Source organism: Geotrypetes seraphini, chromosome 1, assembly GCF_902459505.1.
Source record: "Geotrypetes seraphini chromosome 1, aGeoSer1.1, whole genome shotgun sequence".
NCBI classification, from domain to species: Eukaryota; Metazoa; Chordata; class Amphibia; order Gymnophiona; family Dermophiidae; genus Geotrypetes; species Geotrypetes seraphini.
Genome location: NC_047084.1, coordinates 52,455,476 through 52,471,995, shown reverse-complemented (window position 1 = coordinate 52,471,995; position 16,520 = coordinate 52,455,476). Strand labels below are relative to the sequence as shown.

Below are 16,520 nucleotides of genomic sequence, written 5' to 3'. Positions count from 1 at the left end.
ATCAGTATTTCAGAATAAGAAGAAACTGTTCTGAATTGCAGGATTTCAAGCATCAGGCCAAAATTTTGGAAGATAGGTTTCTAAAAAGAGGGTATCCGAAGAGGGCGTTAAAAAGAGCCTCTTTGAGATCACGCTATGCCAATAGGGACCTTCTGCTTGAGGAAAAGAGTGATGGGGAGGAGGATGAAGGCCTCATATGTGTGGTACCTTTTTCGGGAGCGTCAAAACTGCTCATACAAATTATGAGGAAACATTGGCACATATTGAGCCTTCATCCCAACCTTAAAGAGTTTCCTATGATAGCTTTTCAGAGGGGCAAAACAATTGGGCAGGTACTAAACTTTAAGAAATTTCACGATTATGTCAAAATAAAACAGGGTAGACATCAAGCGTGTGGAAAGTGTCAGTGGTGTAATAACACCATTGAGGGGACGAGGTGGGAGGTGCCAAAAAAGCATGAAATAATAGAGTCAAGATCCATCACGGATTGTAACAGCAGGGTAGTGATTTACTCAATTATATGCCCCTGCGATCTAGTATACATAGGTAGGACTAGTAGACCTGTGAAGGTTCGTTTGACGGAGCATAAATCCCGTACAAAGAACAAAAAGAGAAAGGCTCCGATGGTTCAACACATGATTGAGTTGAACCATTCTATATTAGATCTAAGATGGAGAATCATTGATGACATAGGGGAGGGGAGGGTAGGGGTAATATTGAAGCAGCTTTGAATGTTAAGGAACAACGGTGGATCCACCGTCTCAATACGGTGGAGCCGATGGGTTTAAATGCAGAAATAGAGTGGTCTACGCTCTATTGATCTTCCGGGTATTTGGTTGGAGGTTTCCCTTTAAATTTAGATTTTGAGTATGATTGGATGTCTAGTGTGTGACGTAGGGGGGTTGGTCTTAAGATTAAAGCTCTTTAAATAGTGCTAGTAAAGACGCCGACGCCATCTTGCTGATAAACTTTAGAGCGGTGTGTATGAGCGGCTTATGGTGAGTAAATGTAAAAATGGGGGTAAAAATAGACTTTAAAGTAGGATATTGCTGGCGTTGTACTGATATGAGATATTATTTATTCATAGTATGGATCCCTGACGAAGCGGAAGCGAAACATGTCAGGTCCTACCGCTGCATTTTAGAGATAAGTACAATCTCAATAATTTAAGTATTTAAAGATTGAAAATTGATTTAGAAAAAATTTCAAAGCTGGACCGGTGAGGAGATATACACTCAGTACTCCCCGTTTAAAAATTATACTATAACGGTTGGAGGTGGGTGGTTCTGAGGTCCATTAGAAAGTCATTAGAAATGTTTACATATATCTGAAATAAAAGTTGAATAAATACTGTATACGGAGGAAGACGCTTGGGATGTGATTGAAGTGATATGATTGAAGTTATCCCCAAGAATAAGTACTCAGCCTATTTTTGTGTTTCTACATTGTAAGTAGGCATGGCCGCTGAGTTTATCATGGCAAGAGATCTCCCTGCTGTGATAAGTTTAGCAACCGCAGTTACAGCCGCCCATTCCCTCCCCCCCCCGAACGAAAGCAGCATGAGGGATGCCCAGTTCCTCCTGCCTGGAACACCCCCTCCCCTCATGAAAGCGGCAGGAGGGAAGCCCAATCCCTCCTGCCCGAAACACCCTCCCCACACCCCCAAATGAGACAGGAGGGATTGGGCATCCTTACTGCCCAGAACACCCCCAAAAACACACACAAATCACGGCAGGAGAGATGCCCAATCCCTCCTGCTAGACCCCCCCCATAGATTGTGCTGCTGCTGCCGCCCCCCATCTGGACCCCCAACCCCATCCTAACCTTGTAGGAAGGCTGGACAGATGGGTCTTCCCTCCGTCTGTCTGCCTCTGTCTGAATGAGGCGGGCCTGCCCCTTCCCGGTGCATTATGGGATGCACCGGGGGGGGGGCCTAAGGCCCCACTGATAGGAGGGGGCCTTAGGAACCTGGGCCAACCAGAATCTTAGGTTAGCTCTGCCCATAAGCACACATTTAGCTGAGGGTTTCAATGTATCCTCAACAATGACACCTAGATCCTTTTCCTGGGAAGTGACTTCTAACACAGAACCCAGCATCACATAGCTATAGTTCGGGTTCCTCTTTCCCACATGCATCACTTTACACTTGCTCACATTAAACATCATCAGCCAGTTTGATGCCCAGTCTTCCAGTCTCAAGGTCCTTTTGAAAATTTCACAAATCTCTTGCAATTTAACAACTTTGAATAACTTTGTGTCATCAGTAAACGTAATTATTTCACTAGATATTCCCATCTCTAGATCACTGATAAATATGTTAAAAAGCAGTGGTCCCAGCATAGAGCCCTGGGGAACCCCACTATTTAGTCTTCCAAAAATATACAGAAAAAAAGAGAGAACTAATATTCTCCTGCAATACCTCTCTTCAATGCCTTACACTTATTACTAATTAAGAAATGTAGTGAATCTTCTTTACCACTGACTTGTTTCAAACTCATTAATAACATTTTTTTAATCCAAGGAGAAAAAGAGCCTCAGAACCCCGTATGCTGCATGTGTTGTTTTTAAGCAAACATAGTGGAAAGGGTAGCCAGTGAGGGTAGCCAGTGAGGTCTATAATTTTCCGGGTCACCTCTGAAATCCTTTTTAAAAATCAGCTTCACGTTGGTCACCCTTTAGTCTTCTGGTACTATGCTGGATTTTATAGAAAAATTACAAATTACTAACAATTAGTTCTGCAAGTTCATTTTTCAATTCTGTCAGCACTCTGGGATGTATACCATCTGGTCCAGGCAATTTGGTATCCCAAAAAAGGTTCTCTCTCGCCCAAATAGATCATCTCTTAGTCCTCACAATCTTAGTCCTCAACAAATGATCTTTAGAACTGTTATTCACTAACTCTGAACTATGTTTATTTCACTCAATCTGTAATACCTTTTCATCATTGTAAACCGCATAGAACTTCGTGGTCCTGCGGTATATAAACTGTTATTATTATTATCTCTTCTTCTGACCAGGAATTGGTAACCAGATCTGCTATCACTGCAGTTGACTCAGGTCTTTCTCAGATAGGTGTCTGCATTCTTGTTGCTTGCTTTAACTATATTCATCATGAGCTGCAAAAGGATCTTCTTCTTAGTATTTGAAGTTTATGCCATTCAGCAATTGATCAGCCATGGCCTTGGGCTGTGCAACTTGAAATTTGGCCATGTTCCCTCCTCATCCTCATTCTGATAAGGTACTATCACGGAAATAACATAATTAGCTATCCAAATGTCCTCACAGGTATCCTTATCTTTGCTCTATTCGAGTGCTAGCACTAGAAAAATGACACAGAAACAAAATTTGTCCCCACCCCTGCCCCATCTCCATGGGCTCTGTTCCCATCCCCTTCCTGATGGCTCTGTTTCCATATACTCTGTCCTCAATTGTACAATGGACAATATTCTGTATAACTGTTAAAAAAAAAAAAAATCAAATAGAGCCATCCATTTCAATCTGGTTTTGATACAATCTTCCCAAAGTTCAGTTGCCTGTGTTTCTACATCATCTAGGAAGATAACTGGATTGTCTTTCAGACATGGGTGTAGAAGAGAACTGACACTGTGTAGTGGATGAACAGGAAAATAAGTGCTTTAAAAGTTGGAATGCTCCTTGATGCCATTGACGATGGATGAATCTGTTGCAGTAACAGTAATATGACTGAGCAGCTGGGTACATGATGGAATAATGTTGTAGATGGTAGGAGTTTGATCAGCAAACAAGACTCTTGTTGTCACATCAAAGGCAGACAAGGCACAAATTATGTCATTTGTAGTTTATTTAAATCCAAAAGCAGCTTCTGCAGGTTTTTAAATCACTAGATTCAGTTGCCAGTTGTCTAAGATGTGTTAAGTTTTTAAATATTGATATCAGTCTCAAGCTTTTAGAGAATGACAAGGGGGCAAAGTTTGTTCCTGTTTCCGCCCTGTCTCCTGGGCTCTCTTCTCCACCCCATAGTTAACTGTAGGTATACATTCCCGTGCCATTCTCTAGCTAGCACCTCCCTCTTGGCAAATATGTCAGACCATTCTTTTTTTCTTTACTTAGCTTGTTCTTCTTCCTCAGCTTGTACTTAATTGTTAAATCAGTAACTGTCCTCATGTAGGCAGAATGTTTTAAGCCAACTGCTTGTAATGGCAGGCAGCTTACATACTTATTCTCTTGGTCAGAGACAAAAGGCAGCTCATTTTCTCTATACCAATTTATATACTAATTTATTCTATGGCTATTTCAGCTTTAGTTTAGTTTAGTTTAGCTTAAGCTGTAATTTGAATGCTCTCATACTACACTAGTACTTTATGAAAGCAACAAAGTAATCTGGTGAGTGAGAAAGTTACCTGGATAGCTTTAGTCATATATTCAGCAGGATAAAAGCGGTTTTGAATATTATCCAGATAACTGTCACTCACTATTTTACTCAATATTGCTCGTCCACCTCTTCTATAGAACTCTCACAACCACATACACAATGAACTCCACCTCTTTTTCAACTCCAGTAGCTTATTAAAGTAAGTATTGGCAAAGCACCCTCCGCCCAGTTCTCAACTTTTCATAAGCAATTGCCCAACCCTTGCCCTTCTGAACTATCTCACCCCCACCTAATGAGGAAGTGGAGACTAATTCCTCCTATAGTACATGCCTTACTCAATAGTAAGTGGCAGTACAGCTTAGAATTACACTATCATTTAATCATTAATGCACCACACTCCTATATACTTTACCTGTCAGTGACTAGACCAATCCTTCTTGATAGCCCAAGTGAAAGGACCAATCAGAGGAGGAAAGCAGTGCACAAGCTGTACTGCCACTTACTGTTGAGCATGGCAAACATCATAGAAGTTCAGAGCTTCTCTTGTTAGTCTGATAAGCCCTCCTAGTGGTCTCGAATGGGATAGACTGGAAGAGAAGGGATTTTACAACTACTTATGATAATAAGCTACAAAAGTTGGGAGGAAGGGTGCCTTGTTAATTAAGCCCTTATATTCAGTGTATTAACAGTTTACCCATTCAATGGCTGAAATTTGCTGCTGTACAGATACTTTCTGGCTCAGTCCCTGGCCCACCACATACAGTACACTGTCCTTACAAAATGGAAAGAAAATTGACTGTACACAGATTTATATGGTCAAATTTTATCTTGCAGCTACCCTGGGAATTTCAGAATTCAAATGCACAGTGATATGTGTATACAGTTGGGGGTCTGAGCAGTGTTTTGGGGGTTTATATGTATATTTGCTGTTGTGACTTTCCCCCTTGGGAGGGGTTTGATGTCTTGTGTTTGCTCTGTGTGCATTGATACTTACAAATAAACAATTTAAAAAAAAAAGAAAAAGGAAATTCAAACAGAAGCACTTATGCAGTTGGCATCTGAATATCAGGCTAAAGGTTTCAGTCATGTCTTTCTTCTTGTGTATGGGTCAGTCATCCCAACTAAAAGTATAACACTACTCGTATTTATCAAATGCAGTAACAAAAACTCAGACATAAAAGCTCTGAAAAGCAGCCTTACCAGTATTTGCAAGAAGACACGTATGCTGCTCGGATCCATTGATTTCATATGAAATCATGATGAGAAACCTCTGAGGATCCATCATTGCTGGTGGAGAGGAGATGGTAAATGTAAAGGAGTCTTCCATACTCCAGCCCATATCCTCACTGTTTGTGTGATCATAAATTACTAAGCCTTTATTCACCTATCCAAAAAAACAAGAGAATAAACTGGGTGTAATATTCTGCATAAAAACGGTAGACGAAATGTGGCTGGGGAGACAGACTGCTGTCTTACAGGTTAGAGGTAACATGAAGCAGGAAAGTAGATTTCTTACTTTCAGCAGATCATGGGAGTACGCACATATATTGGAACGAGTATTTAACCTGTTACATTAACGGGTGCTAGAATAGATGTGTAGACTTTTAGCACAATGGGTCACTGAGGCGTTTCTTTCTTTCTTACTTTATGTTTTATATCTCTCTTCCTGCCCCCCTTTCTTTCTGTCTGTCTCTGTCTCCCTGTGTGTCTCTGTCTCTTCCCTGGCCCCCTGTCTTACTGTCTCTCTCCCTGGCTGTCTGTCAGTCTTTCTTTGTTTCTGTATCTTCTCCCTTCGCGAGTGTGGGGCAGTTGTAGGCGCGCAAGCGCACTCCTTCAGGCCACGGACATCCGGAACACGAAGGTAGGAGTGCGCATGCGTCGCTTAGGGTTTTATTATCTAATCATTAAGCCCGTTACATTAACGGGTGCTAGAATATATGTATGTCTGTCTGTCTCCCTCCCGCTGACTCTCTCTCTCTTCCTGGCCCCCTTTCTGTCTGTCTTACTGTCCCTCTCCCTGCCCCTGTGTCTTTCTTTCTTTCTGTCTCCCTCCCTCCCGCTGTCTGTCTGTCATTTTTCCCCATTTCCCTGTGCAGCAGCATTTCCATCCCACTTCCCTATGCAGCAGCAACAGCATTTCCCTCCTATCCCCCCCCCCTTTCCTGTGCAGAAGCAGCAGCGGTATTTCACTTCCCCTCCAAGTTCCTGTATAGCAGTAGCAGCATTTTCCCCCACCCCCTTTCCTTACCGCGATCTGGGCTGCTTCGTTCGGCCCCTCCCCCTTCTTTTACTGCCGTTCTGTTGATCTGGCCTTCTCCTGACCCTCCCACCGCCGACAAACCTCTGGGCTCCAGCCGCGTAGACAGCACTTTAAACACGCTGCTTCGCGGCTTTCTACTGCCGATTTCCTCTCCCGCGTCTGTCTCCGATGATGTCATCAGAGATGTGGCAGAGGAAATCGGCAGTAGAAGGGCGCGAAGCAGGGTGTTTATAGTGCAGCCTACGCCGCTGGAGCCGGAAGGTTTATGGAGGGTCAACGGGCGGAGAGGGGCTGCTCTCCACCACTCAATTACTGCCACTGCCCCACAGGGCTGCGAGTGTGGGGCAGTTGTAGTCGCGCATGCGCACTTCTTCAGGTCACGGACACACGGAACACGCAAATGGAAGTGCGCATGCGCGGCTTAGGGTTTTATTATAGAGATAGAGCAGGTATCAGTGTAAATCATGGCAAGCATAGTATACAATGTCACAAATAACGTTACAATAGAAATAAACCTGTTTCCAATAATCTCTGTAAAACTGTTTTACAGTTCTGCAAACACAGAATACAATAATATGCTTTGTAAACGGAGCCCTATTAAATGTGTAGAATGGCAGTGTAAGCAGTGCTGACTTTTAGGTTTTTAGATCTCTTCTGTGTGCTGAGTATTATTGTTAGGCAAAATTCCTTTAAGATGAAAAATTAAAGGTAACAAGAGGTCAAGCCTCTAGTCTCAGATTATAGCAACAAATGTGACTGTTTGTTATTGCACCACATTTTGTCAGAACTCAGCAGTTTCTTCTCGGACGTGAAGTCAGAGTTGAAAGTCATCTGACTCCAACTGTGTAATGAAATGAGAGCAAAAGCAACTGCCAGGAAAAGAATTACTCATTTCATTGAAGGCTCAGGCAAAAAAAAAAAAAAAAAAGGTGACAGATACACTTTTGCTGTTTTGTTTTAATTTCATGCTTAAAGCAACTTTAGAAATCTTTTTAGTAGTTAGAAAATTCCATAGCAAAGGTCCCCTTTTACTAAGCATTTTAGTGTGGGCCAGTGCGGTAAATGTGCCAACACCCATATGAATTGAATGTCAGAACATTTCCTGCGGCAGCAATGCTACTGTGGCTTGATAAAAGGGGCAAAAGTTTCTAAAATTCTGTAGCACATTTATACATACTTACATTATTTTGCAAATTAACAACTAGATTTTTATGAGGTGTTATCATATTACCACATGCTAACATGTATTAACACATATAGGCCCCCTTTTATCAAGCCGCGGTAGAGCGTTTTAGCGTTGGCCGGCGAAGTAAATACGCTGACGCTCATAGGAATTGAATGAGCTTCGGAGCATTTACCTCATTGGCCAGTGCTGAAATGCTCTACTGTGGCTTGATAAAAGGGGATAAATGAATAAGAATTAGTAAACGTGAGACACCTCTGTACGGGCCTAAGTCTAATATGTTAGTAACTTTTTATGGCCCCAGGAAGAAAACTCTTAGGTGACCAGCACCAGGTTTAAAAAACCTTAAGTCCCGCCCCTTACGTCATTCGGTCTCTATAATAATAAATGATTGATGTAAATAAACACTCAGTGAAAGGCTTTAAGAGCAAAATAAAGGGCTGGAAAAGTAGCTCAAAAAAGCCCCGCTCCTTGAATGAATAAGTTTCAAAAATATATCAAAAGTGCTAAATTGACAACCATTTGTTGGGACTCAGATAAGTCTAATGAATGAATTGAATGGATTATGATTTGTGACCATTGTGTGTTGGGACTTATATAAGAATTTTGAATGAAATATTTTTCTTATATCTCCGACACTGCACTTTTGAAATATTTTTTTTTTAAAAGATCTTTATTCATTTTTACAACTTACAATAAGTGTATCAGGAAATAACATTTGAACTTAAAAATATCACTTGATATTCTATTACAGTCATCTTAAATAAATAAAATGTATCCCCCCCAACCCTACCATTTCATATGCCTTCATTTATATTATACAATACATTCTTTCTATTAATCCAAATATTTAATAAAGAATAAGAAACTCCCCCATCCCTATCCCCTCATTTTCAATTGTATTATTAAGGAAAAAATGATATCTACTCATTACAATACTCTGCCAATGGCCCCCAAACATCCTGAAATTTACTAAAATGTCCTTTCTGTGTGGCTATCGTTCTTTCCATTTTATATATATGGCACAAAGAATTCCACCAGAAGTTGTAATTCAATTTACTCCAATTCTTCCAATTAAATGTAATTTGTTGAATGGAGACTCCAGTCATAAAACTTTTGATATATTTTTGAAACTTATTCATTCAAGGAGAGGGGCTTTTTTGAGCCGCTATTCCGGTCCTTTATTTTGTTCTTAAAGCCTTTCACTGAGTGTTTATTTACATTAATCATTTATTATTATAGAGGCCGAATGATGTACGGGGCAGGACTTATTAAGGTTTTTTAAACCTGGTGCTGGTCACCTGAGTTTTCTGCTCAGGATCATAAAAGGTTACTAACTTATTAGACTTAGGCCCGTACTGAGGTGTCTCGTTTACTAATTCTTATTCATTTTATCGCCAGTGGATGTTCTTTGAGAGCGTTATACAGGGTACTGCCAATGCTTTTTCGTTTTGTTATATTATAATTTTGGCAGTTTCTTTAGAGTTTTTTGGTTGCTTTTTTGATAAAAGGGGGCCATAATTTATTGTAGGCCCCATTTTATGCTACTAATAACTGGGTAACAGCTTTAACACATGGTAAAACAATAGCACACTTCAGTAAATCTAACTTTAAATTAATTTTGTTTTGCATGATAAAAATAGTTTGCAGCCTCTGCCAGTGTTTTTTCTGTTCTGTCCTATCTCCACCTCTAGTGCTCTGTCTCCATCTCAGAGGCTCATATGGGAAAATGATGTCCTAACTGTTAATTTTCTTTCCTTTAGTCACAGCAGATAAATCCAGAGACTAGTGGGATAACAGCAATCAACCAGCAGGTGGAGATAGAGCGAATTGAGTTTGTTCTCGGGGTATATCTTGGATGCACAGCCTCCTGGCCAAACAGTAAAAGTTTTCTCAGAGCAGCTGAAACAACGCATAGAAAAGGAATGAAACCTATGGGACATAAGGAACATATGTAACATCTGGCCACACATGTGCTACCCAAATCCCTGAGACTCTCAAACTGAGAATGTAATTCCAGCCCACAAGGCATGTCCAAACGCGCCTGCAAGCACCAAATCCCGCAACAGGATGGGGCTCTGGATTAATCTGCTGTGACTAAAGGAAAGAAAATTAACATGTAGGATGTAATTTTCCCTTCCTTGTCATCAGTAGCAGAAACTAGTGGGATGTACCAAAGCAATCCAAACATAGGGAGGTAAAGAACCCAGGGAACGTGCAAGGTAACATTCCCCCTCCCAATCCTGACTTGCAGAACCTGGCCAAGGAGATACGAAACTCCAGAGAGTATGTATCCCATGCTCATGCAGAGGTTAACCCCCTCCATAACTCCTGTGAGTAGGAGCAATCATCGCAGGGGAGCACCATGCTGCGGACATCACCGCCCCGTGCTGCTCCCTGGAATATTAGAGAGCAAGCAGCCTCCTACCGTGACTACAATGCCCCAGAGAACCCCCTGTGGAATAACCCCATTATGTCTATAGCTGACAGCCAAACCCCCGCAAGGCGGCAGGGCAGCAAGTCAAGATTGCGACAAGGGAAGGCTCCCTATCCAATCAAAGCCTTCCCAAGCCTAAAGTCCAAGGGGCTCCCACAGGAGGCAAACTGCCGACCAAAGTGGGGAAGAATACTAGGAGGAGACAAGGTTTCCCCCCTTAATCCCCAGGAAAAAACAGTGACACCTCAGAGGCTGAGGAAGTAGACCTAAACATCCCGTCCACTCCTCCATAGGAAGGAATCTTAGAAGGAGCCTCAGGTATAAACATACAACTGAGGCCTGAATCACAGAGAAATATTTGAGACCTGAGCCACCAGAGAATCTGTCAACTTAGGCCCAAGCCCCAAGAAAACCTTACAACTGAGGCCCGAGCCACAGGAAAATCTCCCAACTCAGGCCCAAGCACGAGGAAATTTCTCCACTGAGGTCCGAGCCACAGAAAAGTCCCCAACGGAGACCCGAGTCACAAGAAATACTCTCAACTGAGGCCCGAGCCACAAGAAAATCACTCAAATGGAGACCTGAGCTACAGGAAAAACACCGAACTAAGGCCCAAGCCCCAGGAAAATCTCTCAACTGAGGCCAAGCCATAGGAAAACTCTCAACTGCGGCCTGAGCCACAGGAAAATCTCTCAACTGAGGTCTGAGCCACAGGAAAATCTCTCAACTAGGGCCTGGGTCACCAGCAAGAACACTCAACGGAGGCCTGAGCCACCGGAAATAACACTTAATGGAGGCTTGAGCCACTGGAAAGAACACTCAACGGAGGCCTGAGCTGCCGGAAAATCTCTCAACAGAGGTCTGAGCCACCAGAAAGAACACACAACGGAGGCCTGAGCCACCGGAAAGAACACGCAACGGAGGCCTGAGCCACCGGAAAGAATAAGCAACGGAGGCCGAGCCACCGGAAAACACACTCCCCAGAGGCCTGAGCCATAGGAAAGCCTTCTCAACTGAGTCCTGAGCCTATGAGAAAGAACTCTCAATTGAGGCCAAGCCCCAGGAACAGTGACAACTGAGGCCTAAGCCGCAGGACCACCACTAACCATCCCTCAAAGGAGGCCTAAGTCACAGGAACATCTCTCAACTGAGGCCTAAGCCCCCGGAACATAGCTCATCTGAGGTCTAAGCCCCAGGAACACTCTTTGCCTGAGGCCGAAGCCACAGGATTACCCCCTGTTTGCAGCCTAAGCTCCAGGAACCTACCTCGTCTGAGGCCTAAGTCACAGGAACACTCCTTGTCCGAGGCCTAAGCCACCGGAACACTCCTCGTCCAAGGCCTAAGCCACCGGAAAACTCCTCGTCCGAGGCCTAAGCCACCGGAACACTCATCGTCTAAGGCCTAAGCCACAAGAACACTCCTCGTCTGAGGTCTAAGCCACAGGAACACTCCTCGTCTGAGGCCTAAGCCACCGGAACACTCATTGTTGAGGCCTAAGCCACTGGAACATACTTCTGCTGAGGCCTAAGCCACAGGAACACTCTGCATCTGAGGCCGAAGCCCCAGGAACATTCCTCATCTGAGGCCTAAGCCACAGGAACACAACTACTGGTGTTTAATGCAGACTGGAACCATATAGGGTGCATAACTAGACTCAGTACGCTCTATCTCCACCTGCTGGTTGATGGCTGTTATCTCACTAGTCTCTGGATTCATCTGCTGCTGATGACAAGGAAGCTCATCTTTCTCTAGTTCTCTTTTACAGACACCACAACCTTTCTGTCATACCCTCCAATTCCCTCTTTCATGTAAAGTACTAGTCTTTGTTTTAACAACTGCTTCCATCATAGAACCCACAATAAAGACCCTTTCTTACATTACATCTGTGTCCCCAACAGCAGTTCTCTATTACAAGTCCTCTCCCTCATCATGTGTGCTGAAGTTTTGGCAAGAGGAAGAAGAGGAAGACAGTAGTAGCACATCAGATATGTTGTTGCCTTCTGTAGGCCAGGCATGAATATGTACAGGCAGCTGACCTTCAGTGGCAGAGAAGGAAGATGAGGCCCGATTATCTGCTGTTGCTTTCTTTCTGTGTTAGGTGCCTAGCGACTTGATGATTACAGATCTAAAAAGAATTGGTTTTGTGCTCATCCTTTAAGGTCCTCCAATATCATCCCTATGTTTGTTTTCAACATGTCTAGCCATCTACTGGCAGGTCGCCCTCTTCACCTGGTTCCTTTGGTCTTCCCAAACATAATGTCCTTCTCCAGTGATCTCTCTGATGGAGTGACCAAAATAAGACAGTCATAACTTCATCATTTGGGCTTTGAGTGACATAGCCAGTTTGATCTCTTCCAGAATCGATTTATTAGTTCTTCTGGTAGCCCACGGCATGTATAAAATCCTTCTTCAGCACCAAGCTTTCCTTCTACTGCTGCTAAATTTTCAATGTGGGAGATAGAGAATGCGAGGGAATTGGACTGAAACATTTGGGATACCCTTCACAAACCCAACTTATTTCCCTGGTCTTCTCCAGCAATTTCATGACGATGAGCACATTTTTACAGGATAGCCAAATAAAACTGTGATACTCTGGAGGTGCAGAATAATGATGCATCTATGGGGAATCCACCTAGGTTCCAACCCACTAGTGCAGGTTTTTTAGACCATATTTGGGGTCCTGACCTAGTTTGGAAAGCCCTGATCTAGATTTTGCAGCCTTTCTTGCTGTACAGGAGACCCAGGGCCATATCTATAATTATCTAGATGCTTTAGCAGCAATGCAGGTGCTCATGTAACTCTCTTTATAGCAGGTGACGAACCTATGAGACTTGATGCTTGGGTAACTACCATGCTAGCATTGCTATTTAGATTACAATTGATTCAGTTGGATGTGAGAAAGATGGTTGCTAGAGTGAATTAAGTGTGGATCCTTTGTAAAGACAATGGAATATAAAGGGGAAAACAAAAACAAAAAAAAACAAAACAAAAAAAAAATCCCAAAACTTCTGGCTATGCGGCATAGAAATCTGTTATTATGTTATGTTATGTACTGCAGATAATCACTCTAAGATTAGCAAATTTATCCTTGGAAATATGGACAAAATAACTGGGCAGATTAGGAAGACCAGCTGGTATTTTTCTGACATTGTTATGTGACTATCATGTGTTGATTTGGATCAACTTTCTTCAAACTCTAGAACAGTGGTCTTCCCTAATTTTTAAGTGGAGGCCACTTTGGATCTAAATGAGCTGAAAGAGAGCCACCAAATATCTTCTGATGTGAAACCTCAACACTGCTGATTAGTATATGTCAATTACATCCACCCCACCAGCCTGTCTTTAAAATTTTCATTGGATATATCCTCAAGGATGTCGGCATTTCAAAATACTGTACATTCTCTTTGTCTGTTGAGAACTGCCTTATCCTTCAAGCATGTGACTCTTCCTTTCATCTACTTCACCCTTTCTGATGTGAGCTTGGGTACAGGAGCAAGTGTAGAAAAAAATAAGCCAGAATGATGACGAGGGCACACCAGAGGTTTCCAGGGGCTGCCACTGGCACCCAGGCCATGTATTGAAGAACACTGCTCCAGAACATTTGGCAACATTCTGATGCCATCTAGTGGCACAAGAGACAATCTCTGCATCAATTCTGTCCCTTCTGCATAGGTAAGTTTACAAGATGTACAGACAACTAAAATGAGAGAGACACTCGTGTAACTAGGGCTGGCCAACTACATTACATGGGCAATTTTATAATAGGGCAAGCAGGAGCATATGTTAAACCTAATTTTATAAAGGCAATGTAGGTGCCTAAAGTTCTTTTCTCCCATCCCCTGGAAAGTAGGCATAGGCATTTATGCCTGCTGTGACCTTCACACAAATTTCTTGTTCTGTTTTCTGCATCTATGAGTGCATCTTCGAGGGCCACAACCCAGCTAGGTTTTTGAAATTTCCCCAAAGAATATGCATGAGATTTATTGCAAGCACTGCCTCCCATTGCATGCAAATATATTTCACATATATTCACTGTGGAAATCCTGAAAATTTAACTGGTTTGTAGCCCAGCCCTCAAGGATCGAGTTTGCCCATCCCTGGTATAAAGGATATCTGGAAGATGACACATAAGGAAAAAAATGCAAAGTGTTATTGGGGAAGGGGGAGCATATGGAAGGTTACAGAGGGGAAAATGAGTGAAGGGACAGATACAGCAGTATGGAAGCCTGGGGCAACAGATACAGAGGGGAAACAACTAGCTGGAGGGAAGGGATAGAAAGGAGGTGGTGAAGGGGAGGAATATGTAGAAGCTGATAAAGAAAAGGCCGAATTGCTTAACAATTTCTGTTCTGTGTTCACGGCTGAAGCACCAGGAGCAGGACCGCAGAAGACAAATGTGAATAGGGATTGTTTTTGAGAGGGTTGTGTTTGTGAGGAGCTAGCTACAATAAAGGTAGACAAAGCGATGGGGCCAGATGGTGTACATCCGAGGGTGCTGAAGAAACTTAGGGAAGTTCTGGTAGCTCTGCTGACTGACCTTTTCAACAAGTCTCTAGAATTGGGAGTGTTACCGGAGGACTGGAGAAGGATGGATTTGGTCCCTCTCCATAAAAGTGGAAGTAAGGAAGAAGTAAGAAATTACAGGCCAGTAAGTCTGACTTTTGTGGTAAGCAAATTAATGGAAACACTTTTAAAACAGAGAATGGTCAAGTTTCTGGAATCCTGTGGATTACAGGACCGGAAGCAACATGGATTCACTAGAGGTAGATCTTGTCAGATAAATCTTATCAATTTCTTTGACTGGGTAACTAGAGAATTGGATAGAGTTTGTGTGCTAGATTTTAGCAAAACTTTTGGCAGTGTTCCACACAGACGTCTAATAAATAAACTGAGAGCCCCCAGGATGGGTCCCAAAGTGACAGGCTGGGTCAAGAACTGGTTGAGTGGAAGGCGACAGAGGGTAGTGATCAATGGAGATCGCTCTGAGGAAAAGGATGTTACCAGTGAACATAAGAACATAACATAAGAATGCCTCTGCCGGGTCAGACCTGAGGTCCATCGGGCCCAGCAGTCCGCTCACGCGGCAGCCCAACAGGTCCAGGACCTGTGCAGTAATCCTCTATCTATACCCCTCTATCCCCTTTTCCAGCAGGAAACTGTCCAATCCTTTCTTGAATCCCAGTACCGTACTCTGCCCTATTACGCTCTCTGGAAGCGCATTCCAGGTGTCCACCACACGTTGGGTAAAGAAGAACTTCCTAGCATTCGTTTTGAATCTGTCCTCTTTCAACTTTTCTGAATGCCCTCTTGTTCTTTTATTATTCGAAAGTTTGAAGAATCTGTCCCTCTCTACTCTCTCTCTATGCTTTCATGATCTTGTAAGTCTCTATCATATCCCTCTAAGTCTCCTGTTCTCCAGGGAAAAGAGACCCAGTTTCTCCAATCTCTCAGCTTATGAAAGGTTTTCCATCCCCTTTATCAGACGCGTCGCTCTCCTCTGAACCCTCTCGAGTAACACCATATCCTTCTTAAGGTACGGCGACCATTACTGGACGCAGTACTCCAGATGCGGACGCACCATCGCCCGATACAATGGCAGGATAACTTCTTTCGTTCTGGTTGTAATACCCTTCTTGATTAGGCCTAGCATTCTGTTTGCCTTCTTAGCAGCCGCTGCTCACTGTGCCGTCGGCTTCATTGTCATGTCCACCATTACCCCCAAGTCCCTTTCTGGGGTACTCTCATTTAATAACATCCCTCCCATCGTATAGTTGTACCTCGGGTTTCTGTTTCTCACATGTAATACTTTACATTTCTCAACGTTGAACTTCATCTGCCATCTCGACACCCATTCCCCTAGTTTGTTCAAGTACCTTTGCAATTTTTCGCAGTCCTCTTTAGTCCGAGCTCCACTAAATAGTTTGGTTTCGTCCGCAAATTTTATTATCTCACACTTCGTCCCTGTTTCTAAATCATTTATGAATATATTAAATAGCAGCGGCCCGAGCACCGAGCCTTGCGGGACCCCACTCGTGACTCTCCTCCAGTCTGAGTAGTGGCCCTTCACTCCTACCCTCCGTTTCCTACCCGCCAACCAGTTTCTGATCCATCTATGTACGTCTCCTTCCACCCCATGATTCTTCAATTTCCGGAGTAGGCGTTCCTGGGGCACCTTGTCAAAGGCTTTTTGGAAATCTAGATATATGATGTCTATGGGATCTCCTTTGTCCATCCGTTTGTTAATTCCTTCGAAGAAGTGCAATAAGTTCATTAGGCATGATCTCCCCT

General features: G+C 43.1%; 1 protein-coding gene across 2 annotated transcripts in view; it reads right to left on the bottom strand.

Moving 5' to 3' along the window:
* The window catches only part of LOC117354239 (chondroitin sulfate proteoglycan 4-like), an 80,644-nt gene that overhangs the window by 5,912 nt on the left and 58,212 nt on the right, over positions 1–16,520 (bottom strand). For both annotated transcript variants that reach the window (XM_033931380.1, XM_033931390.1), the window contains exon 9: positions 5,552–5,735. In XM_033931380.1, the coding sequence (XP_033787271.1) occupies positions 5,552–5,735 (184 nt within the window). The remainder of the gene's footprint in view (positions 1–5,551; positions 5,736–16,520) is intronic.